This window comes from Rhipicephalus sanguineus, chromosome 1 (assembly GCF_013339695.2).
Source record: "Rhipicephalus sanguineus isolate Rsan-2018 chromosome 1, BIME_Rsan_1.4, whole genome shotgun sequence".
NCBI classification, from domain to species: domain Eukaryota; kingdom Metazoa; phylum Arthropoda; class Arachnida; order Ixodida; family Ixodidae; genus Rhipicephalus; species Rhipicephalus sanguineus.
In genome coordinates, this window is record NC_051176.1 from 304,780,621 (window position 1) to 304,805,076 (window position 24,456).

The 24,456-nt window shown below is 45.8% G+C and overlaps 1 protein-coding gene across 1 annotated transcript in view; it reads left to right on the forward strand.

The window, feature by feature from the left end:
* Positions 1–24,456, forward strand: part of LOC119379395 (DNA-directed RNA polymerase II subunit RPB2) — a 206,289-nt gene that overhangs the window by 85,497 nt on the left and 96,336 nt on the right. Inside the window, exons 8-10 of the mRNA XM_037648714.2 lie at positions 8,717–8,811; positions 8,897–9,018; positions 11,980–12,198. Coding sequence (XP_037504642.1) covers positions 8,717–8,811; positions 8,897–9,018; positions 11,980–12,198 — 436 coding nt within the window. The remainder of the gene's footprint in view (positions 1–8,716; positions 8,812–8,896; positions 9,019–11,979; positions 12,199–24,456) is intronic.

Genomic DNA, 24,456 nt, shown 5'->3' on the forward strand with positions numbered 1-24,456 from the left:
TCACTACACAAATGGAAATTGTAGAGAGGCCATCGTAGCTTAACACAGAAGCTCATGATTCCATCATGTAGTAATATGTTGCCCTTTGCAAAATTCACTTGATCTGAGAAGTGCTGGCACGGCACAGGCGAAGAGCTAAAGCAAGGCCCACGCGCTCGTTGCTGCGGTGTACACACTTTTCCCATGAGCGCTAGCGCGCCCGTTGGTGTCGCCCATTGATGGTGCACGTGTGCTTGAAAAAGGCCTGTGTGGTGCACGGATTCACGATAATGCAAGGAACCGAGAAAGTGTCCCCACCCGAGCAAGTGCCCTCTGTAATTTCACTGCTAATTTTAAATTTCCGCACTGTTCCAAAAAAGCCCCCCCCCCCCCTCTCCCTTGTGCTCGTCCAGGCTCGATTGCTAAGCGCCTGCACATAAAATTTGTCGTCATTATTAAATTTTTTTTTTCATTCTCACATGGTGATCACACCCAGAACTGGGCACGTGACACCCATGACGATTTTCAGGTTCCCACGAGCAAAAGCATGGCCTTCGAGATCTGTATTTGCAGTTTGAAGATGGTGTCTGTGACATGCTAGTTATCAAAAGTAAGGCCTCAGAGATCTGTGTCTGTTGACCAGAGCTGTTGCATTAGTGAGTTCATGATCGGAGGTGCTTCCATGCCATGTTTCCTTCGGTCTGATCGCGTTGCCTTTTTGTTTCTTGTATTTACGAATCATTGCAATGCCCCTTGCCATGAACGAGAGCCGGAAGACTTCTGAGGAAGTCCATGTACACTGTTTTCTTCTGGCGGGAAGACTCTGTTGCGGCCATTGTGAATATTGGTGCTGTTCCAGGAGAGCGCACCCTCCTCCCCCTCTGCTTTGCCAGTAATTTCGTGTTGTTCAAGTAGGGTTGCTTGCTTAGATGTTTATGGTAAATTGAAATGAATTGGACATGAAAACGCCCTTTCTGTCTATGGTATCTGACCCACAACTTGGAGTTCATAGGTTGCGGGTTCAGAATTATTGCTTTCACCTTTGACACACAACGTGGATTGTTGGTGTTACATAATCAAGGAAGAAGAATCTGTGGAAAAAAAGATGCCTGGGTTAGCGAACTAGTTGTCAGTAGAGTGAAATATTTTTCCAGGTTAAGGCGTCCTATCCACACATGTGGACACCACGAAAAACAATGAAAAAATAAAATTAGTGTTTCCATCTTTTAATGACTCTTCTATAGAAGCATAGTGAGCTGAAAATGATGCATGTGTTTATTATGGCAGCTTCAATTTGCATCTGAAGGGGATATCTTGACAGAGATCAGCAGACAGCTTGCACCTTTGTGCATGCTGTGTTCTCAAAGACACTGAGTGTGTTGAAGTGATGGACAGCACGAAGGATGCTTCGCTTGCTGCAGTGGCCGCGTTTCCTTACGCCAGTGTTTTGTTGAGTTACGCCTGGTCAGGTGCTAAAGGAGTGAGCTGCTAGCCTTACCTGGTATAACATTCCAGCTTGTTGCTATCGTGGCATTTTGCTGTTGTAGATGACTTTGTACTGAGATGTGAATGTTGCTGACAGCAGAAACATTGTGCCCATGCCATGATAAACACCCTTTCCCAAGTTGGGCAGCGACCAGGTCAAGCATGAAGCGAGATTAGTTTATTTTATGATGTTTGCAAGCAGTCCTACGGCAGCATACCGGTGGGGCATAATTTTTTTTGTAAATATTTGCCTGCTTGTTTTCAACATGAAGAAGGTGACACATGAGATACTGTGCTGCAAACAATTGAAATTAATATTTTTGAACATGTTGTTGTAATGGGATACCTGATGTAAGTTAGTTAATCATTATTAACTATGATTAAGTATGAACAATTCAGAAATATTTTGTGCTTGTTCATGTTTCTGCTAACAGCATAACATTTGACTTTATTCATAAGGAAGCTTTGCTCTTTTTAAAAAGTTGGTCTGAACTTGAGCTTGTAGGTACAGCTTCATGAAAAAACATGGCTGATCCCTCTGTCATAGGAATCGGTATAACACGAGAGTGAAACGTGTCTTCACAGACGTAGTTGAGCGTTTGTTGTGCATTCTTCCGCCCAAAGCGCGAAGGAATGAATGCTACGGCAACAAATTGTAATGTCACGTGAAGAACGGCAAGCAGCTCGAAACTTGCAGTGCGCTACTCAAGCAGAAAGTGCGCACGGAACGAGCATACACAGGATGAGCGCAAACTAACTGTCACAGTTGTAACTTATTTCTGTGTGAGCAGCTCGCTCCTTTCGCAAAAGCGGCCGCTGCAGTGAGCGAAGCGACCTTCGCACTCTGAATCCTCAACAGAAACTTGCGGTGAAAGGACAAGACGTACAACTCACCCCCATCACGAGACAAGCGCGCGCTCGAGAGACACCCCCTGTAGAAGCACGCTCGCATTGCGATGCGCGGGGCGACGACCTTTAAAGCGCGCCTTGCGCGCTCATCGCGCCATCTCGCTAGTGATAAGAACACGCTGGAGACACCGAGCTCTGAGTACCGCGAACGGTAAATGTTGTATATAAATAGCTTGCGGTGAGAACACGAGCCGTACAAACCACCGCCATCATGAGATAAGTCGCACATGGGCGACCAAGCCCTGTAGAAGTGCGCGCTCATCCGTGTGGGGCGACGACCTTTAAAGCGCACTCTTCGAGCCCTTCGCGCCATCTCTGTAGTGATAACAAAAACGCGCTGTACCACCAATCTCCGAGTACCGCCACCGGCAAATGGTGTATATAAATTGCTTGCCGTTAGCATGGCAAAGAACGTGCAGTTTGTGGCCGAATCGTTTCACGCCCCGCACTGCGGAGCGAGGGGTCGTAAGTTCGACTCCCGGTGACGGAACTTTTTCTTCTGGTTTTTTTCTTTGCCAACTGTTAGTCTTTATATTTTTTATATTTTGCAATATCCGTGACGGAAATACGTCAGTGGAGCCGTGGTGGACCCCGGCATAAAACACTTTCGTGTTAAAAAAAAATTAAACGGGATGTATATACAAGTGTGGGCACTGTCTCGTCTTTCCGGTTTCATGTGTCGTCCTATTTTTCCATCAGACTGGATGATAACTGGGACACCTGATAGTTGTCCCCCTGCTGCATTGTATGTCATTCCTAGTGTACAGGATGCAGCTGACAATACGCAAATGACAGTTGTTTCTCTCAGAGGTGTGGAATTGTTTTAAGGACACAGGGTAGGGTAAAATTTTTAAAAAATCGGAATTTTGTTTTTTGCTTGTTTGGAATGATAAGGCCTTCCTTAACAATATCCACTGTCCCACACATTTTTACGCGTTTTCATTGAGCCAAAAGAACACTTGGCGTACTTACACACCTGATACCAGATTTCTTAATGTGAGCTGCCTCGATTATTTCTCTTTCTGTTTTCGCTTTTGCATGCTTTGCAGGTGTGTAAGTACGCCAAGTGTTTATCTAAGTGACAAAGAGATGCAGGTTTTGTATGGTCCCTGATGATGCGTTTGAGTTGTTGCTAACAGGTGCGCATGCATAAAAGCGGGCTTCGTGCTTTTCAATAAATCAGTTGGAAGTCAGCGCCAGTCTATGTCGTTTGTGTGTCTTCTCTTGTCTTCGTACCATTGCGCTGCACATACTCAGTATATTTCAAGACATGTACCAACTCGCCCATCAACGGATCCTTCTTGAACAAAATGTTATCTGTTGTGACAATGACTACGCTTTATGTGGATTTTCTACAAACCGTGATTACGAGTAACTGTGTCTGCACAGAATGCAGAGGAACCGCACCACTCGTAGAGAACACAGTAAAAAATGTTCCTTGGAGTGGAAACCCCCAGAACTACCACCTTTGAAACTGTTCTAACTTTAAAAAAGGCCTGCATGGCCCGAGTAAACATTCTCAAGGCCATTTGGCACATCACCAAAGCGCAGCAGTATTATAGGGGTGAGATCGACCGCCATTGACAGTATCTGGCCAATATAGAGACACAGAAGGTATGGCAAAACAAGCCAGGAAACCAAGAAAACAAGAAAAGCAAAAAGCTAATTCGTGTGATGACTATATGGGACGTTGTTATTAATTAAATTGTTCAGCACATCTTTTTGAACAACCTTGTTTTTCCTCTTTAACTCACAATATCTCGAAATCATCTTTTTTGTTACACTTGCCCCATTATCGAAGCAGCTTGAAAAAGCAGAAGGATGATTTTTAACCAGAATAAATGAAACATACTACGAAGCTACTGAACTGGAATGGTGTACATATGCGGAATAGTTTTCATTTTTTTGGCTTTGGCAGTTTTGTTTAAAAAGTAATGACAAAAACTACCTGCTTTGCTAAAAAAAAATTGCAAAAATGTCAACACTTTAAGTATAATTATAATTCTAGTTCCATTGCAAGAAGAGACGTCGACGAATAAAATGTAACAAACCCGAAAATACATGGGAGGTATAGGGCCTACCCTGTGCCCTTAAAATTAAAATGCACATGTTTTTACTGTTAGAGCCAGTTTAGTTAACTGTGTCAATGTTCCATAGGCGGAGAGTTTTCATTTTACCGGAGGGGGCGGGGGCCCGACTTGCTCTTCCACATTTCTCTCTTACTCTCCCCATATATATATATATATATATATATATATATATATATATATATATATATATAGAGAGAGAGAGAGAGAGGAGTCCAACTTCCAAACTGAAGAATTTAATGTAACTTTACTCTCTTAGGTGCCCGCGATATCATAATGAAGATCTGTAAGTGGAAGACCCTAGATTTATTTTTCAATTTACACAAAGACATCGATCCACCTCGTAACTCTTGGCTCGAAGCGAAAAAGGTCGCCTTCGTTGACTGCGTCTAGTAAAATCGATTCACGCAATGCGTGGGGTTAGGCTTTACTTTGTTAAAACATGCGCCACACAGGAGACAGTAGGCTAACGCTATCACGGGAAGCTTTAATTATATGCCAGTGAGTTCAATTCAAGATGTCCGAAAGTAATTCTGAGATGGTAGCAAATACCATTTGCTACCACTACGCCTGGTGCGAAGCTGCGGTTATGAATCTGGACGAGTAATGGAGTTGCTCATTGGTGGCCGAACATTTAGTAAAACCCTTTACTGATAAATCAAAAGTGCGTACAATCTTTTCTCGGCACTTTTATAAGCAGGCATGTCGAAGGGTACCAATATGTAGGCAACCAAGAAATTACCCGTTTTTTTTTATTGGCGAGTAAGCTTGTGCCAAAGCATTCACTGACTGGCTGTGTCGTGATTGCTTTGTATTCTCAGTATCATTTTTGTGTTCTCAGAACCATTCACTACGGAGTTCAAGACAATTAGAGCGCAGCTCTTAGACGTCCGTTCCTGCATTGAGCGTCATCGCCGTTGGCGTCGGCTGCGTAACCGATAGGGCGAACGACGACGAAAGAGAGCGAACGCGGAGTCTGTCGATATCACGAGATACTGGCCTCTATCCTTGCTTTCTTCCTCTGTCACGCGCGCTGGCCCCTCCGTCGGAGCTCGTGCGCATGCAGGGCTGGCACGTGCACTGCGACTGGCCTCGCTTGTCGTAACGGGGCTTGGGCGATTCACTTGGTTCGCGACATTTGCAATGCACAGAGTACATAGTGTGCGCAGCACTCGAGCGCTGGCAGTTTCTGTGGCAATATGTAATGAATGTTACATTGCTACAACTGCGGATAGTCAAAACTTCAAACACAGCTGGCGTTGCCCGAACTCGAGTCTGCACTCAGCGAATTAGGCAGTATCGTAATCGCCGGTGAATTTTTTAATTTGTCGTAGGTTAAATTGTCGCTTCAGTTGTTCATTAGCACAACATATTCTGCACGTAAAAATCCGTTTGAGGGGCATTTTTCCACTGAATGTTTGACTTGTCACTGGCCCATGTGCCGAACTTTAAATGGCTGAAATGAAAAAGAAGCGGGCATAAAGAGCCTCCTGTGAAATAGCTGCCAGACAGGACGACCCGGGGACCTAAGCCAAGCTCTTAAAAATTACCCTGGGCCGGCGCCAGGGGGGGCTCAGCCCCCCCATGAGGCAGTCCGGGGGGGGGCCCAAGCCCCCCAGCCCCCCCGTACTCTCCGCCTATGCAATGTTCTACACACAATAGGAAGCAGCACACTGAGCCAAACATCCGGTCTGCATCAGAACGGTTAACTGGACAAGTTGGTGTGCTTCCATCTTGAACAAATAAACAGCACGAAAAAAAACAAGCAAAGGAACGACAGACAACGGCGCTGCTTGAAGTTCTCAATTTTCTCTTTCATAACCTTACCGCCACCTTGCAAGGTTTTGGAGAACTGTTTTTCAATGTTTAATGTCCGTGTGTTTTAATATAATATCTGAGGTTTAGCGTCTCAAAACCACGATATGATTATGAGAGACGCTGTAGTGGAGGGTTCTGGAAATTTGGACCACCTGGGGTTCTTTAATGTGCACCTAAATCTAAGTACACGGGCCTCAAACATTTTCGCCTCCATTGAAAATGCAGCCACGGCGGCCGGGATTCGATCCCACTAGTGTCCATGTGCTTTAGTTATCAACTAATTCGCCCTCGCGCTGCCAATTGCTAGCGTCCTGGTTAGCTCAGTTGGTAGAGCAACCACCCTAGAAAGGCATAGGTCATAGGATAAATAACAGGCATGGTCGTTTCGCTGAAATGGCATCTCAAAGCTAGTTCTCTTTGCGCCCGCTATGGCACCACTGCCCTGGGAAAGCTGATGACAAAGAAGCGCTTCTAAAGTGTGGGGGTACGCTTGACACTGACACGAGTCATCCTGTAAATAATGCGTGTTGTAGTTGCACATTACTGATGGAATATTTATGTTGTTATTAGAAGTGCCAGTTATGCCACAGGTGTGGAAACATTTTATAGAGTGGGCCTCAATCCTCTTTGGGATGGTTGTGTGCATGACTCATTCATGCTATGCACTTTCCTCGAAGGATTCTGCATGAAATATTGACTGTAATATTATTTATTCCAAGTGAACACGTGCATCCGCTAATTGAAAACTGCAGAAAATACTTGTATCCAGTTTCCCAAGTAATACAACTCACCTGAAGTCAGAACTGCTCATTATTGCAAATTATCGTCAGTAGATATAGGTTTCTCATCAAGACGAAGCATTGAGTAATGCAGGCACATATCTGAAGAGGGCGCCCGAGGTACCCAGGCCCTTTTTCTCCCGAAATCCATCATTTCCTCTTTCCTTCCACAGTCTTGCCAGTGTTTCTGGTTTGCATGTCTCTCCCAACAGGTCCCCCCACCCCCGCACTTGGCATGGCCAACGCCATATTGCTCGACACCGCCCACGCACACACACGCAAGGCAAACGTGGAAAGTTTATAAGTGCTAACTGCAACCGACAAAAGTGTGAGGTGATTCACTTTTTACGCTTTCATCCTAGTGTCATGAAAAGCAAGGAAGTATTTATTTGCAGATGGAAAACCTTCTTTTAGCAAGGTTGATGCGACAATGTTGCTCCACAGTTGAATTTACTTTCACAGCCCACTTGGCTAGAAGAGGCTGCCGCAACTTCAATAATATTTGCAAAGCTCCTCAAATTGAGCATGGTTGATTCTTCCACACATCAGTTGTCGGCGCTGTGTGAATTATGGAAGCAGTGCTGACATCAAGAGAGGGCACGGCTTGGTGCTTTTTCCTATCTCATCTGCCATCATGACATACCAGAGACCTGTTGCTTGGCTTCCATTTGCTTCCTGTTTCCAACAGTACTTGGTGAGAGATATTCAACCATACTTCTCGACACTGTAGGTCACAGGGGAACACATGATATCTCAAAGTCACGGCTCTTCTGGCATTTGTGTCACAGACTGGCACACACCACTTTTCCTACATCACACTGCAAGTAGAGCATGGCTGCCATACAAGTGCACACCAAAGAGTCCTAGCCAAGCACGGGAGACACGAGGCAAACTTGCTCACACACACACACGCACACAAAAAAGTGTGAGGCGAATGCATAAATAGGGAGGCAAACGCGTACCTTGTGTGCCCGAACAGTGGCATCCTCACCAAGAACGGTGGTCACCACTGTAAACTCAGCTGAGATGCGCTTGCATCAATGCTTTCATCAATGCGCTTGCATCAACAGCAATGTGATGTCCTATCGCGATGGAAAAGAAACACGAACAGTGCGGCATCTGCATGCTCTGCTGTTCGCATCTCTTTTCAATCGGTTGTAGCCTGGCTGGTAATAAAATGACAGTAGAGTCATCCATGATACATTCATGGACGACACTAGTGTTTCTTCATTGCCACCAAGGTAAGAGCGTGATGAAAACCAATGAGAACAGCGAAGCACCGTGCTGTTTGCATGTCTTTCCATTGCCCCTGTACCAGGCCACACCTCTCTCCATATTTTTGCTTTTTATTATGTAGCGGCTGTGTGACGGATATATAACAAAGTTTGCTGATGTAAGCTAACTGTTAGGATGGCTGGAAGGGTCCTCTGTTGTGCAGTGGACATAAAATAAACTTATGAGCTAGCTGGTGATGATGATGATGATGTTTTGGGCGTAAGAAAGGTTTGGGAAATGTGGCCCTAGGCACTGTTATGTATTTTGCTGGGATTAAGGAAACAAAGTATGAGCTTGCTCATATCTTGATTGCATAAGTAGAGCCCGTATGTATGCATGCTTGTAATGGGGCCATTGTAACAGAATGTACTTACTATTTTTCAGGTCAGTGTTTTATCGGTCATACAAGGATTCTGAATGCAAGAGGGTCGGTGACCAGGAAGAACAGTTCGAGAAGCCAACACGGGAGACCTGCCAGGGTGGGTGTTCAAGTGAAAGCGACAGTGCTTATGTGAGTCATTAGGCTCGTAATGTAACCTGCAATGTATCTTTTTTTTCTTTTAGGCATGCGAAATGCCATTTATGACAAGCTAGATGATGATGGCATCATAGCACCAGGTACCAGAGTGTCTGGAGACGATGTCATTATTGGGAAGACCATCACCCTGCCAGAAAATGATGATGATGTAAGGGCACTTTGTTCAACTGTGAGGATGAGTTCATTGCTGCGAACACTGGATGTATTTCAATAGGCGCCTTTAATTGCTTCCCTTGAAAAGCAGTTTTGCAGAACTTTTAGTGATTATGTTGGTGTCACCAAAAAGTGCTGATGTCAGTTTCAAAAAATAATTGTTGACACATACATATTAATAACGAACTAATACATAATGGTACAGGTATTAGAATTTTGCATGAATTCTTTTATCAACTGTGAAGTTCACAGAATACGCAAAGGTACAGCAGCCATTTTATGGTCTGTGTGTGACTTTATTATTAATAAGCAAGTCACTGACCAATGTAAAAATGACTTTAGACCAATGGCCTCAGTGCCTTCTTGTTCAGGCTGACCGTGCTGGAATTTTCCTCCGACGGTACCGTGCATGTTCTACCTTAATACCCATGACTCATAGGCACTTCGAGGCCTCCAAACAAAACGGCGTCTACTGAAAAGTGGTGTCACACATGACAAAGGAATATCTACATCTTCAAAGGGGGGACATATCCACTCTCCTTTACAGTTCCAAAGGGGTATGAAGCATGTGCAGCTTATAGACAAGAACAACAGAAAACTTGTCCTAACAGTAGGCTGTTTGCAAAAAAAAAAAAAAGTTTTTTTCATTATGCCTAGTGTTCAGTTAGATGGTCAGCAGTGGCTACAGTAGGCTCAACGCACATGCACTAGCATGTGTGTTGAGGGTACCACTGCCAGCTTGTGCCGCTGAGGTCATTGCCGTCTTTTATTTATTCTCATACTTAAGCCTGCCCTGAGGCGTTCTTGTTACAGGGTAGTGTGCAGCTCCTTGAAACCCGTGAAAACCTTTCAAATGGGAAAGTATGCTTTCAGTGCCTGCTTTCAGTGCCCTTGAAGGTACTGGAATATTATTCCTCCTTGAAAACCCTTGAATTTCATGAGTAATACCTCATGAATGGGTTTAACTATTAGCTCAACCACCACCTCGGGTGGTTCAGTGTGAACCTTGTGTGCTCCCAATTATGGAAACAATGATGTGATTGAACTCTGATTTATCGCATGTGGAGGGGATCACAAAATAGCTTGGTGTATTGCTAATTCAATATACCGGTAGTATGCTTCTTTACGCTGCACACCTGTGTTGCAGTGAATTATATTAAAGCAATTTCATCGTTATGAGTGCAAGTAAGACCCTTACTTTATGTTTTGATACATACACTTTGCTCATTTATCCTCCATGGCATGGAATTCCCTTCAGATTCAATGCCTTGATTGGCAACATTTGCAAAAATAGTGCTGTTTTGTTGGCACGAATGTTTCCAATAACATGATGGTACAGTAAACCTGAAAGGGTATTTTGAAGTGCTTAAAACAAAACTAGACGTCTTCCCCAGTGGTACAGTGGTTACGGGGCTTGGCTGTGGAGCCGAAAGTTGCTGGTTTGATCCCGGCCGTGGCAGTCGCATTTCGAGGGAAGCGAGATACTGGAGGCCCATGTACTGACATTGAAGGGAAGCTGAAGTGGTTTTAGAATTCGGTAAAACTTCGTTGTTAACAAGGGCCAACATTATTGTCGACAATGGCGTAATTTTTTCCGCTGTTGTGCCGGCAGGAGCTTTAAAATACGCGAAAGAAAAGTTCGTCTTCCTGTGCCCGCGCAAATGCGCTGAAAGTGTGGGCGTGGAAACGAACTAACCGGAACTACGTCATCGTCGGTAGCTTTGGCGAAGGCGTGCAGCACTGTCATATCTTCAGTCATGGCCTCCGTGACTAGTTCTCGCTGCGCGTGTTGGTGGAACTGATTGCGAAGGCCATGTTTTAACAGTGCTGATGTTGCCGATGACACGGCCCTCCGAAGATGACGTCACCGCGTTCGCTCAGCATCTCAAGAAGCCCTGCAGCTGCAGCCGCCATTTTTTGCCAAGATATGCTATTTGTGGTCACTACTGTGAACTCTTACATTGGTTTTTGAATTCAGCAGGGATCAAACTATGGTCACACACTCCAAAGTCATTTTTAAAAAAGAAGTGCTTAAGCTTCCCTTTAATGAGCACGTTAAAGAACCCCAGGTGGACGAAATTTGCAGATCCCTCCACTATGGCATTCATCATAATCTTATCATGGTTTTCGCACGTAAAACCCCACTAATTATTATTAATAAAACAAAACTAGACGTTTATATATAGACACAAATAACAGAAACTGGCATTTATATGCACAATAATGCTAATGCTAAATAACATCTTTAACCTGAATTCGTGCTAATACGCCCATATGGTGGGGCTCTGGAGCATGGGAACAAAGAAAAATTTGCGTATAGTTTGACCTCTAGTTGTCACGGTAACTGCCATTGTACTAGGGTCAGTTTGTGCAGATTACCTCTACAAGCACTCAGAGAGATTTGGTTCCAGCACAGTATCCCTTTCTCAATGGTTTAGCATCAATGGCAGCATTAGTCAATGCGAAAAAATTGCCTTCGTACTGCTGTACGTGCCTTCATACACTCTGTAATTAATGCAATGCCACACAATTAATTTGTATTTCAAGGTGATTAAAATTTGTTCAAGGAAAGCAGTGCCTGAGTTATCGTAGTACCTATGGTTAGGTGGATCACAATGCAGAAGGATTATAAGATCTGGAAGGTTATTGTGCACTGTGTATGCATTGTGCAAACTTCATCGTAATTGTAGATAGCAAAAGGGTTCCTTCCTTCTGTGTGTGCATTTCGTCTGGGATGAAAACCTTTGTGCCATGTTCCAAATACACAATGACAAATAATTGATGTCATGAAAATAGTACAGTGAAGTTTCAATAATTTTAGCTCTTGAGAGGATGAAAAATGTGCGTGTAGCAGTTTCTAAACTTCAAAATTTTAACCGTTGCAATCTTGCTGTACTGCATGCCTGGCATCTAGTAATAATTACTGTAGCAGATGACATGACTCTGTCATTTTTAGCTGGAGAGTACCAACAGGCGATTCACCAAGCGCGATGCCAGCACATTCTTGAGGAACAGTGAGACGGGCATTGTGGACCAGGTGATGCTGACTGTGAATGCAGAAGGCTACAAGTTCTGCAAAATTCGTGTGCGCTCTGTGCGCATCCCACAGATTGGTGACAAGTTTGCCAGCCGGCACGGCCAGAAAGGCACTTGTGGTATCACCTATCGGCAAGAGGTAAGTTCACACAAGGCCTTTTTGAAGTTTGTAGCACGCTGGCATTCATCTAGATATAACAAAAGTCGGTAAAATTGGCAGTTTACTTTGGTGTATTGAATTGAGTGCAAACTATGTACTAGTTGCCAATGGATTCTTCTTTTACGTGGAGGGTGCCACAAAAATGTTCGTAGAACAGGGCAGTATGAAAAAGAAAATGCCGACCAAGACTTGATGCCGTGCCAGCAAAGTTTTCACAATGGCCTTACATCGTACTTAAAACTGAAGGGAAAAAAATGCAGGTCTAATACATTGTGGTAATTGGTGTAAGCAAAGTTATTGCACTTATTTGATCTGCCAACACAGCTTGTCATCAAAACCTCGAGTGTTGTCTACGGTTGTGTGACACTGATGCGATATGTTCATTAAACCGAACCACTTATTCTCCGCTTATTTTGATGAATGCACAGCATCCAAAATCATCGCACCCCACAAAAACAAGAGCTTCGGTCAAATTCAGTGATTCCACTCCTGCACCAAAGTGTGCCAAATTGAATTTACTGCGCCATTCTGATAAAATCAACGTAAATTGCGCCAAACTGCGCCAGAGTCTCGGGTTAGGGTGTGTCTGTCACCGGCAATCGCACCGCCGGCGCATCAGAACATGTGCAGCTTGATCTTGGGGCCACCAAAGTCACAACCACGGACCAAGAATAATTCCGCCGAATAAACAGTGCTTGCACGAGCGTCCCGATCCATGACGCCATGATCGGTGCCGACGCAGCTTCTGTTGTGCAAGCGGACTCGACGGCAAGATGCATCCTCCGCAGAAGCTCGTGATGCGTAGGACAATCGGTACCGTGAAAGTGAGGCGGCGATTCATCGGCGGGCGTCATCTGTTCCAGAAACACTGCTGATAGCTCGTTTCAGGAGTCGCACGGCTTGTAATTGAAGCAATGTTCAGTAATAACCACACGCGTGCCGCTAGAATGTCTGTCCCTTCTGTTTTTGGACATCGCGGAATGATGTTTGGGCAAACTAGCCATAGATATATGGAGCAATGTCGAATTTTCCGTGCTTCGCGTCCATGGTATATCACGTGAACGGTGGGAACGCATTGAAACTTTTCATCAAATATACTTTATCTATGGATCTTCATTCAGAGGAGCTTTTTCGTAATTTTCTTCCATGGTTGGTAATCGTTCTTGCGGTAATATCCCCTGAAAGACCCTGCCCTTTTGAGCTTGTGAGTGTTAGGACCCAATTTGAATATTTTGCTTGTTCTTTTTTCAAATGTCATCACATTAATAAAAGAACGCCTCCTGGCCGGAGAAGCCGCAATTCTGTTTTCATTTGCGCAGCAGTCAGTAAGTAGAACCCCGCTGATAAGTTTTTGAAGGGACCGTAGGAAATAAACGTAAGAGACGGGAAACGTAAGAGCCGAAAAACAGGAAAAACTACAAAATATTTAGTGGTACAGAATTTTATTTCAATGCTTACGAGCAGCACGAAAATTGGCGCGCTCAGCCACGATCTAGTCGACGGATAGAAAGGCGGAGCTGGGGATGGCCTCATCCACAGAAATGTAATCAACGTGTGTGATTTTTTTAACACCAACAGCTGTAGGCATGAAAGAACTAAGCACACGCAATCACGACCAGCGCGGCGAGTCCGACCGCGAACCGCGCACACGACCATGCGAGCTCCAACAAGCTCGAACTCCTCCCGTCTAAAGTCCCTAGATTTTTCCCTGTTCTTTCTAAGTAAATAGGAAAAATCTAGGGACTTTACTCCTGTCCTCCGACAAATAACAATGATGATGAGTCTACGCCAACGTGATGGCAGAAGTGAATACCAATTTCAAAGGCCTTGCTTTCGCAAGCAATTACGTCATAGACGCCATGTTTGTGAAATACAAATCTCAAAGGCAATGCTTTTGTCATCAGTAAATGCCAATCTTGAAGGCCTCGCTTTTGCGAGCAATTACATCATAGACGCCATCTTCGCAATACGAATCTCGAAGGCGATGCATTTGTTTGCATCAATCGAAAGATCCTGTTGCTTGCACCTCTCATGCGGCTAATGTTATGGTCAAACCAGGCCAAGCTGCATGAAAATGCACCAATGACCGCTCTCTTCGGTAGTCACTCGGTCGGCTTCGAGCGCACTTCGCGACATATCATACGGGAACGGTCCGACAGTTACGACGTAACATCGGGGTTCCCAATACATTGTATCCTATGGGAGCTATGCCGGGACCGGCGGAAAACGACGTAACAGCCGAGAAAACGCAGCAGTGAGGAATGTAACAGCGGGGTTCTACTTAGTGGGCCCGTCGCTGACGGCCCTGGTGTCTGAACTCCTACTGTGAAGCGGTTACGCTATGTTATACGTCCGCCCCTCGCTTTCAGTTAAGAAAATGAGTTTCGCTTAAAGGCGAAGCAGTGAATGCGATAGCAACAAATTGCATTGTTATACGAAGTAAGGCCAGCAGCTAACTCTTTTGGATCTGATCTCGCATAACTCAACAGAAGGCAGATTTAAGAGAATACGGCTGCTTCATGGACCGAAGTGAATTTCGAGCGTTCAGTTGTCTATACGTGAAATAAGTGTTGCGAGCACAGCAAGTTTACGACCCTTCTCCTGATGCTTGTCAAGATAGCGCACGCGCCGGTGACTGCGCCCTTCGAGCGACGCCGCAAGAGCACTGTTCTTTGTAGAAACAAACTTCTTTTGACCGATGTTGTGCAGCCAGTGCTTCTTGTCCACACCATCACCCTTACCTTGTGGTATCATAAAAAGTGCATAACCATTTGTAGGCTGGTTTTTGCGGTTATAGATGCAACAGCACGGCATAGCACGACAGACAGCACAAAAAACAAAGCGCGCGCAACGTTCGTTACGCGCTGCCGCGGCGAAAAATGGCGCGAGTGAAAAAGAAAAATATACCAGCAAAACACAAGATCCACGCGCCTCTAAGGGCAACTGCGAAGGAGACCAGTCGTCGCGCAGAAAAAGCGGCGGAGAACGGGGGGAGGAGGGAGAGAGGAGGGCGCGCGCGCGACGGCAAGTACAATGAATAGCGGTACTTTCCCAAAATCAAGGGGCTTTAGGGGGATGTTATCGCAATGTCCTCTGTTTAACGGAGACGACCGGCTCCTTTCATCTCCGCTTCAGCCGCGTTCATCGCCAGCGCCTACGAGCTTTTACACGCAGTTAGAACATACGATGCGCGGGGGTAGATGTTACCATGCGCGGGGTGATGTTATCAATTTGGACTTTATACTGAAAATGACGGGAATAATGGCGACGGCAAAAATCCGTTGAGAGTGCGCATATAATTGCTATCGCAATGAAAAAAAAATAATTATGGCAGCTTCACACTAGTAGTGCCAAGCCTGAAGGAAGGGCGGAGCTTCCTTGTTTCTCTCTTTTTTTTTTCCTGCTCTTTCTTTTTCTGTATTTCTGCTTCCTGTTTCTCCTTTTTGTATCAGTTTCTTTCTCCCTCTATTTTTTCCTCTTTCGTGCTCTTTCTATCTTTTTTCAGGGTGTCTACCGACCGGGAAAACCGGTAATTCTCAGGGATTTTGGGTAGTCTGGAAGTTCTCAGGGAAATCTCAAGGAAATTGCAATGGAAGTCGCGGTAGCACTGGCTCGACATTTTGTGAACGCATTTTTCAAATCAAACGGCCGCTGCGGCTGCGGGGAAGGGGCACACCTCGATGCTGTCATCGCCTTTGGAGCGGTGAAGTGGGAGAGAATCCGGCTAATGCGTGGCATGCGGGAACCATGAACCACGGCACATCGTATCGCGCAATGTTGTCAGGGTGTTCTGTGACTACGCGGTGAAGTGCTGTATTCTTTCTCGCGCGTGCTCTGCGTTAGCGCCCGATATGGTGTTTTTGTTATCGCCGCGTGTGAAGTAACAAGCATGATTAGTTGTAGAAGCGGTAGCAGTAGATGTAACGTGCTTGAGTTATCTTGCAAGCGATCGCGATCATTCAGGAAGCGGATGTCTTCGAGAAGGCTGGTATCTGGCAAGCCATCCCGACCGGCGAGAAAAAAGACGTCGCTTGTTGGCTGGTATCGGAGAGCTCACTTGCTCTGATCCCGAGCTTCAAAGATGCTGTTTAGGACTCCATGAAGAATAGAATAAATTTCCAGGCGAGAGCTAGCGTAACTAACGGGCCCATTCACAGCAAGTGAAAGCTTTTTTCTTTCTTTTTTTCCCGATGAGGGCACTGCTGAAACAAGTTTTAGGCAGTCGACCGATATTTTTGGGGGCTGCAGCTCGCAATTACCAGCCACACCACGTGGATGTTTGCTACAAAGCCGAATTACAAAACTTTTCAGAGCCAAGGCATAGCGGCGACCGAAATTCGCGACACCAGCACGGGTCCCATTTGCTCGATTCGGCGCGCGATGTCGGGAAAACAGTAACGTTTCCACCATAATCGGATGTGCCGTAATTCAGGCTGTTGCCGTGCTTTCATGCGATCTTAGCCCGCAGCTATATTGCTTTTTTTTGCGATAGCAATTATATAGACACTCCAACGCGAATTTTTTGCCTTCGCCATGATCTTCCTTATCAAGTCCAATTTGCGATTACCTTACCCAGCGCGTCGTATGCTCTATGTGCGAGTGAAAGTGCGCGAGTGCTGCCAACGAACAGGGCTTAAGCAGAGATGAAACGAGCCGACCGTCTCGTTCGCGCGATGGACACATGGAGATAGCAGCCGACGGGTTGGGGAGGTGGGGGGGGGGGGGGGCTGCTTGATTTCGACAGGAAGTGTGTACTTTGTACCAGCGGGCGTGGTCGCGTGTGCCGCGGTATCTTTAGTGGGGATCACTAGACGGTTCACACCTTTGTAGGTGTTGTGCTCTAATTGCAAAACTTCCGTTGAAGCCATAGCAATGGCGGATCCAAAGGGGGGGGGGGGGCGTAGCAGCGATCGCCCCCTCCCTTCAGTGCCTGTCGTTCACCTCCTTTGTCAGGCTGCCTGTTGAGTTTGCCCCCTTTTTCAGGTTGCTTTGCCTGCCACTGCCCAAATAATCCTTCGGTAACTATGCCTTGCATGAAAGGTCGAATTTCAGTTTAACGAAGTTTCGATATAACAAAGTGAGTTGCCGCTTTTGCCAACTTCGCTATATTGAGGTTTAACTGTTCTTTGTACTATTCAAATGGGATTAAGTCATTTTTATTTTTAAACGTGCGTACTAGAGAGTGACATCATCGAGCCACATGGTGTCTGCCCATCTTGACAAAAAGAAAAATTCTGTTTCAGGGAATTTTAGCAAAAACACTCAGGGAAAACCTGGAAAACTCAGGGAATTTAGAAATGTCAACTCGGTAGACACCCTGTGTTGCCATATTAGTCGAGCATTCTTGTGGTATTTTCAGTTTAATATTAATCCTTCAGTAACTATGCCTTGCATGAAAGGTCGAATTTCAGTTTAGCGAAGTTTCGGTATAACGAAGTGAGTTGCCGCTTTTACGAACTTCTCTATATTGCGGTTTAACTGTTCTATGTACTATTCAAATGGGATTAAGTCGTTTTCATTTTCTAACGTGTGTATTAGGGAGTGACATCACCGAGCGATATGGTCTCTACCCATCTTGACATAAAACAAAGTTCTGCTTCACTCAGGGAATTTAGCAAAAACACTCAGGGAAAACCTGGAAAACTCAGGGAATTTAGAAAAGTCAACTCGGTAGACACCCTGTTCTTTCTCTTGCCTTTCTCTCTCTTTCTATTTATCGCTTCCTCTTTCTTTCTGCTTCTTTCTCTCGATTTCTGTTTTTCTTTCTTTCAGTCTTGCTCGCTGTGTTTTTCTCTTTTTCGTGTCTTGTTGTTTTCTTCTCTCTCTTTCTATGTCCGTTTCTGTCTTTCTATCTTTTTATGTCTTCATTCCCTTTATCTTTCTCTTTCTTTCTGCTTCTTTGTTTCTCTCTCTCTCTTCCACGTGTTTCACGTGCTCCACTTCGCCGAGCAGAGTTTTGGTTTAATGCTCACACCTGCTGTACATGGTAGTGGGGCTTGCCCAATTCCTGTCACGCATACCAACCTGAGGAGTTTTGCACGACGGAGCGCACGTTACCGATAGCTTAATCAGCTTCACTGTTCAAAAATGAGGAGCCATTCCACCCTGTAAGCTGGACGCGACCAGCGAAGCTGTTTAGCGCACAGCACAGATACGAAATGGTGGACGCCAGTTTGGTATGTTAGGCTAGGCTGTTAACGTTCAGTACGCATTATTTTTTGCCCTTCTCTCTAGAGGACACTAGGGAATGCCCTAGCTGTACACAGCTTCACTGTAAAAGGAAAACGAAGTTTGTGATATCATGTAGTCCCCCGTTGAATGCACTTTCGGACACTTTCGCGGATGCTTGGCTTAAAGCAGGTCTCCATCTTCCAGACAACCTGGCCTATGCAGGCGATAGTCTGAAGCACTGCGAGAATGCTCTTGCTTCCGCACAGAGAGGCCTCAGAGAGAGCGAAGGGATTGTAGAAAGAAGTTCGCTTTCTGAGCTCAGCTAAGTGATGCCATGTGGTGCCCAGCAATGCAATTGATTGAGGGGAAAAAGAACCTAGCCTTTGCCTATTAGTCGTCTTAGGGGAATGCAACAGTGGTAATCGTTAGCATTGAGGCACTGTTGTATGTCATGGCGTTTGTCTACCACTTCTGCTGATAATTACGTAGATGTATTCATAGTGTTCGTCGTAAAGTACAATTTTCAGTATGCAGTATTTTGTTTGTTTGCTAGTTTCGAAAAACAAATCGCTGAATAGGTTATTTAAGGACACTCAAGCGCATGGCGCCCTTATTTTGACGTTATCGAGTGAAATATGGAGTGCTCCTGGGGTGATTTTCTCCATGAGATTTGCAATGAACCAAAATATTTCTAGCTCTTCATAAAGCCCCGCAATAATTATTCAGGTGCTTGAATGTAAATGCAACTTGCTTCTCCAGTGTACTCCAGGATCTGAAACTGACGCTTTCAACCTTTCGGCTCTTCCACGAGCGATTCGTTTGTGCAAGGACCTTCCAGATGATCTCGCATCACAGCGAGATCAGGCAAAGTCCTTAAACAACCTCAAAAAATATTTATGCACCGAAATTTGATGTATGGCGTTGCAATGCTGTTACCGGTATGTTTTTCTTCTTTTTTTCCCAGTTTTTATTTTATCCTCTGTGTTCAGTTATTTGCGAAAAACTCTTTCGGCAGTTACCATATGTTGTTAAACTGTTAGTGTTTAAATAGTTACTTTATATTATCTTTTGTGTAATGCCTTTAGACACTATATTTTGCTGTTTTAGTATATTCTGCATTTCTATGTTCGTGTGTTCAGTTACATCTGTAATAATCAGTATTTCACCTATGTATATTTATCTCTATTTTGTACATGCTGTAATGCCCCCCTTTCACAATGCCCCACGAGGGCGCTGTAAGGTACTCATAATTAAAAAAAATTAAATTTACATTGTGAAAAAGAAAAGCTGCTCCAAAGTGATCCAAGATGGAACTTTTCGCTGCTCCAAAGTGCTCCAAAATGGAAATTTTACTGCTCCAAAAATTTCTCCAAACCAGAAGTCCTCGGTAGCATCTGCAAATATCGTGTGGCAAGGTTAGGTGACAAGCTGAATTACATCTTTGTTCATGGTGGCCACGTTTCCTTGTTTGTGGTGTTGCGTGCGTGTAATTCAGTTTTGTCGCAGAACAGTCATATAATTTTATCCAGTTGGTTGCATTGTGGTGGGTGCATGTGAGCAGCTTCTAGACTAGTACTTGAAACTTGCTGCAGCTGTGCACTCATTGAAAAAATCTTATCTGTGGTCAAAGTGCCTGTTGTTTCGAATTGCTTTCATTAGGAATTTATTAGAGCTGTGTGAATAGCAAAATTTTGGGTGCGAAGCGAATTCGAATATTGAAGTGTGAGTGCGAATCGAATATTTCTAGAATATTTTTCGAATACTTCGAAGCGAAATTGCAGGAAAAAAAGTTGGAGAGGATTCCTAAGCATATTCTTATAAGATAGCAACATGAAAGTGTTTCTTTTCGCTAGGTTGAAGTGCAATGTAGAGGTCGAATTGTATTTATGGACATGATTTGGTGCAACCAAAGTGTTGCCAATAACACTTTACACGTGGTAGGCAAAGTTGCCATTTCCTCAGCCTCTCCTCCTCTTTCAACTTCTGTGGAAGCCCAACTGATGTGGCGGATAAGGGTGTGCTCCCTTAAAGGGGTCATGAACCACTTTTCCAAGTAATGATCTAATGACCTCAGTATCGGAATGTACTGCCTCCCGAATCGATTGCCGCAAAAATTTCTCGAATCCGTCAAGAATCAGCGGAGTTACGGGGGTTTGGCGCACGCTCCCAGCGCTTTCTCTTTTCTCGTGCCGACGAGCGCACTGGAAGCTAGACAGGGAGGGATGGCATGGGGGAAAGAAGTTACGTCAGCGCGCGTCATGAAACGCGATCGCTCTCCCGCTGTGATTCGCTTGCGCGAGTGCGGCTACCGTGTACTGAGGAGTGCGGCGCCGGCAAGTGGCGGCACCCCGCGGCAAAAAGCGCATCTGATCCGAACGCCGCTCTCGATTTACGTCGGCTATCGGCCAATAAGCATGCTATGTCTCTTGCGACGTACAGCGGACAGACGCCCCGCCCACCGACGAGAGTGAGAACCGGCCTCTATTTGAAAAGAGGGTGCCTGGGGAAACAGCAACTTCGCGCTCCGCTTGTGGCCATTAAGCGCTGGACACATGGTGCGAATTCGGATGCGATTCGTCGTACGGCTGTTCGTGCCAACAGCCGCATCCGACAGACGTCCAACAGGTTCCATCAGCGTGCGGAGACGATTCGCACGCCGCACGGGCATCCAACTTGCTGAATGTAGCCGCGCGGCTGCCGCGTCGGTCTGACGGCCGCAGCCAATGGTAGCGCGGGAGACGCCTGACGTCACGTCTCTGGTGGCGCGTTTGTTGCTTGTTTGTTTGTTTGCGCGTTTGTTGCACTACGTTCGGACGGCTCCGATCATGAAAAACGTTGGATAAACTTTCTTTCTGACATCAAATAACCCATGACGTTTGAAGTGTGTCATTTGTGCAAGGCGGCGCCCGTTTCCGAACCACTAGCGAGATATCGAGCCGTGATGGAAGGCCACTTCGCAGGTAACAGCCGCACCGGCCGGCTTCGCTTCCACCGTTGCTCGTCAAATCGAGGCCTACGAGAAAACCAATTGCGCATGTAAACGCGTGTCATCAGCGTAAAAGTTTTAATCGTGTTGGTAAAAATAAGTGCTCGACGATCAGCTCGCGCTTGATCGCGAACGGCGCTAGCGACAGCGTCCGCCTTGCTAGGCCTACGCTCGGTGTCGTGGCAGGCCTACTCTCGGAGTCGCGAGTGAATGCGGGCTGTTGAGATGTTTGTCGCTTGCGAAGGCGTAGCTTTATTGGCAATGTTCTTACAGAACGAAGCGTGGCAGCGTAAGGTTGTTTGTTTTGCAGTCAACGAAGAGGATGCGATGTCTTCCGAGCGTGCAAGCCGGGGTGCCGTGTGTGGGCGGAGCCTGCGCGCTGATTGCTCGTTCGCCCCCATGTGTCCTGAATCGCCGTATACCGCGTGCGGCGTCGCACGTCGGATCGGATGCCGAATCGCACCATGTGTCTAGCGCTTTACGCGGCGCGCACGACTGTAATATTTGGCAGAGCAGTTCATAGCCGTGTCAGCTTTCCGCAGGATGTGTTTTTTCAATCAGCCCAAGGGGTGCTTCATGACCCCTTTAAAGTCCAGAGTTGGGTGATTCCACGTAAGATTGAACAATCGATGGCTGGTCGACCTCTCAAATTTATTTCAAAATTTTATATATTATTGCCTGATGAGTGGAAAGAAGAGATCCGCAATTTGTTTTGCCGCCAAAATTTTTTTCGAAGCACAGGAAATCAATAATGACGAAGAGGTGGAGTGAAGCGCTCATCCGCTCTGCCGTTTTGGCCAACTTTCGTTCTGAATTGCACAAAACATATTAAAGTTAGGTAGCTGAAATTTCTTTAACTAAATATATGCATGTTTTTGCTTCTGCTCAGGTATTTTTAGTTTTGATGTGTAGTGCAGATGTTTTTACAAAAAACCTCAAAATTGGCCCAGAGAACGTTATTTTCTTTACTTTGAAGGTCTTTATCTCAAAAATTCCTTGTAGCAGAGCGACAAAAATTGCGCATTACGTTCTTCGCGTGCTTATCTACCACACTGCGGAATCTTACATTTATGTAACGTTTCAGTAAGGAGATATGATCGAGCTAAGTTAACGACATTTAAAAAAAAAACCGAATTTTTTATATTTCTTCAACATTGTCCACTTATTCTCCTCCACATCAGCTTTCGTAATCATTGAAAACATGTTGCATAATGTCGTTGCACTAAAAGTTACGACCCCTCCAATGAGACCCTTAGGCAAGCATTGGCAATTCCGACTTCTTGCCCAGCAAGTGTATAAAATGCAGGCAGGATTGAATTTCTTTTTATTAGAAGGCCAGCGGGGGGTACCGAAAAAGGTGTCGCGGGCACTGAACACGTTAATTTTGAAATTATTTCGTCACTGCAGCAGCCACGAGCGCGGGGCTACCGAGCAGGCGCGCGCGCACCCGAGATGCTCGTTGTAAGAGACGGCGCAGTGAGAGCTCGTTTTCGCGTCCTCAGACTGATTGAGTTTTAAACAGCAACACCTCTCGGGTGACTTGAACGCACGTGCACTGGAGCTTCGCTATTTTATCCACCCTGTGATCGCACCGCGGCTAGGCGCTGATAACACGGCAGAGGTGGAAGCAAGATGAAAACTCTATAAGGGAGCAATGAGCGCTCGCTTCACACACGCTGCTGCCAGAGAAACTGCGCTGCGCCAGTTGCGATCAGTGGAAAGCATTAACGTGGCGCTCCAGTGGCAAAGCAAAATCTGGAATGTCAAAGGAAAGAAAAGCAAAACTATCGGTAACCGGATGCGCTTGCCTATCTTAGATGTCGGCAGCAGACGGCCTGAACTTCAGAGCGCTGTTCGCACTTCATTCGGCGCGGATAGTTCTTGTGCTTTGCTCTTACTCTACTCCTCCTGTGCTTCTCATGGCGAGAAGTATACAGTCGAACCGGGGTATATCGAACTCGCCAAAAAACGTTTATTAGTTCGATATATGGCATAATTCGATATAGGCCCGCTACAGGATTTTGACACAAAGGCACATAACAATAAGAAAAGTACTTTATTAATATGGTGGCTTACTTGCGTGCCCTACTTTGGAACAAAATAGTACTGGATTTCCTTCTGTGCCAACGACTTCGCTGCCTGCGACAGCACACACGCCTCCACGTTGTCCAACGAGTCGGAGCAGCTGAGGCTGCAAGCTTCCACATTCACGCAATAGCGCCGGACCAACGCAAGTGCACTAATCACTTCGGAGGATGTAGGCAATTTTCCTTATTGTTGTCGCTTTGGCTCGTGGTCGGCACGACGTCTGCAACGTAGTCCTCATCTTGTAGCTCACCCATGATGGCGACATCATCGTCCGCACTGACGAACTCGTCGAATGTCGATCCGTCGATAGCTCCCGGGAACTCTGCCAGCTCGCTCCAAACTTCGGCGGAAACACCTGCGGTGTTTTCAGTGCTGTCATCGGAATTTGGAGTGTCATCACCAGGCATGCGGAAGCCGGCACGCTTAAAGCAGTTCTGGATCGTCTCCTTCGTGACATCTGCCCACGATCTACTCAACATAGAAAGAGCTCCGAGCAAGTCGATCTTAAGCTCCCTGCCGACACGAAGGTTCACAGAGCACCAACAGGCAACACCACCAGCACGGACCACGCTGAATGAGGACTCGAGGAAAACAGGCAGCAGCAGGCACACAATTAGCATAAAGAAAGAAAAAATGGCGCTCACTTCTACCGCCTCTGTACCTCGGAGAAAGCACGACGGCCTCTGATTGGCTGTAAGCGCTGCGAGCGGGCCAGGATCATTTCTTGCAGGGGGGTGTTCGCCCGTGCACAACCGGGTCTAAACCACTTTTTCTAGGGTGGCGCCGGCAGTTTTCCCCGCCACCGCGAGGGAAAGCCAACTTGCTGGGGCACTTTTGAGGCACATGGAGTTTCGCTCCCGACCGGGCTGCAGAAATTAGGCGCCTTTTCTTCTACAAACCACACCTACCTACCTACATGGAGTTTGATATATCGGTTGTCGTTGCTATTTTCGTTCGATGTAACAGTAACTTTTGCTATATATTCTCAATGT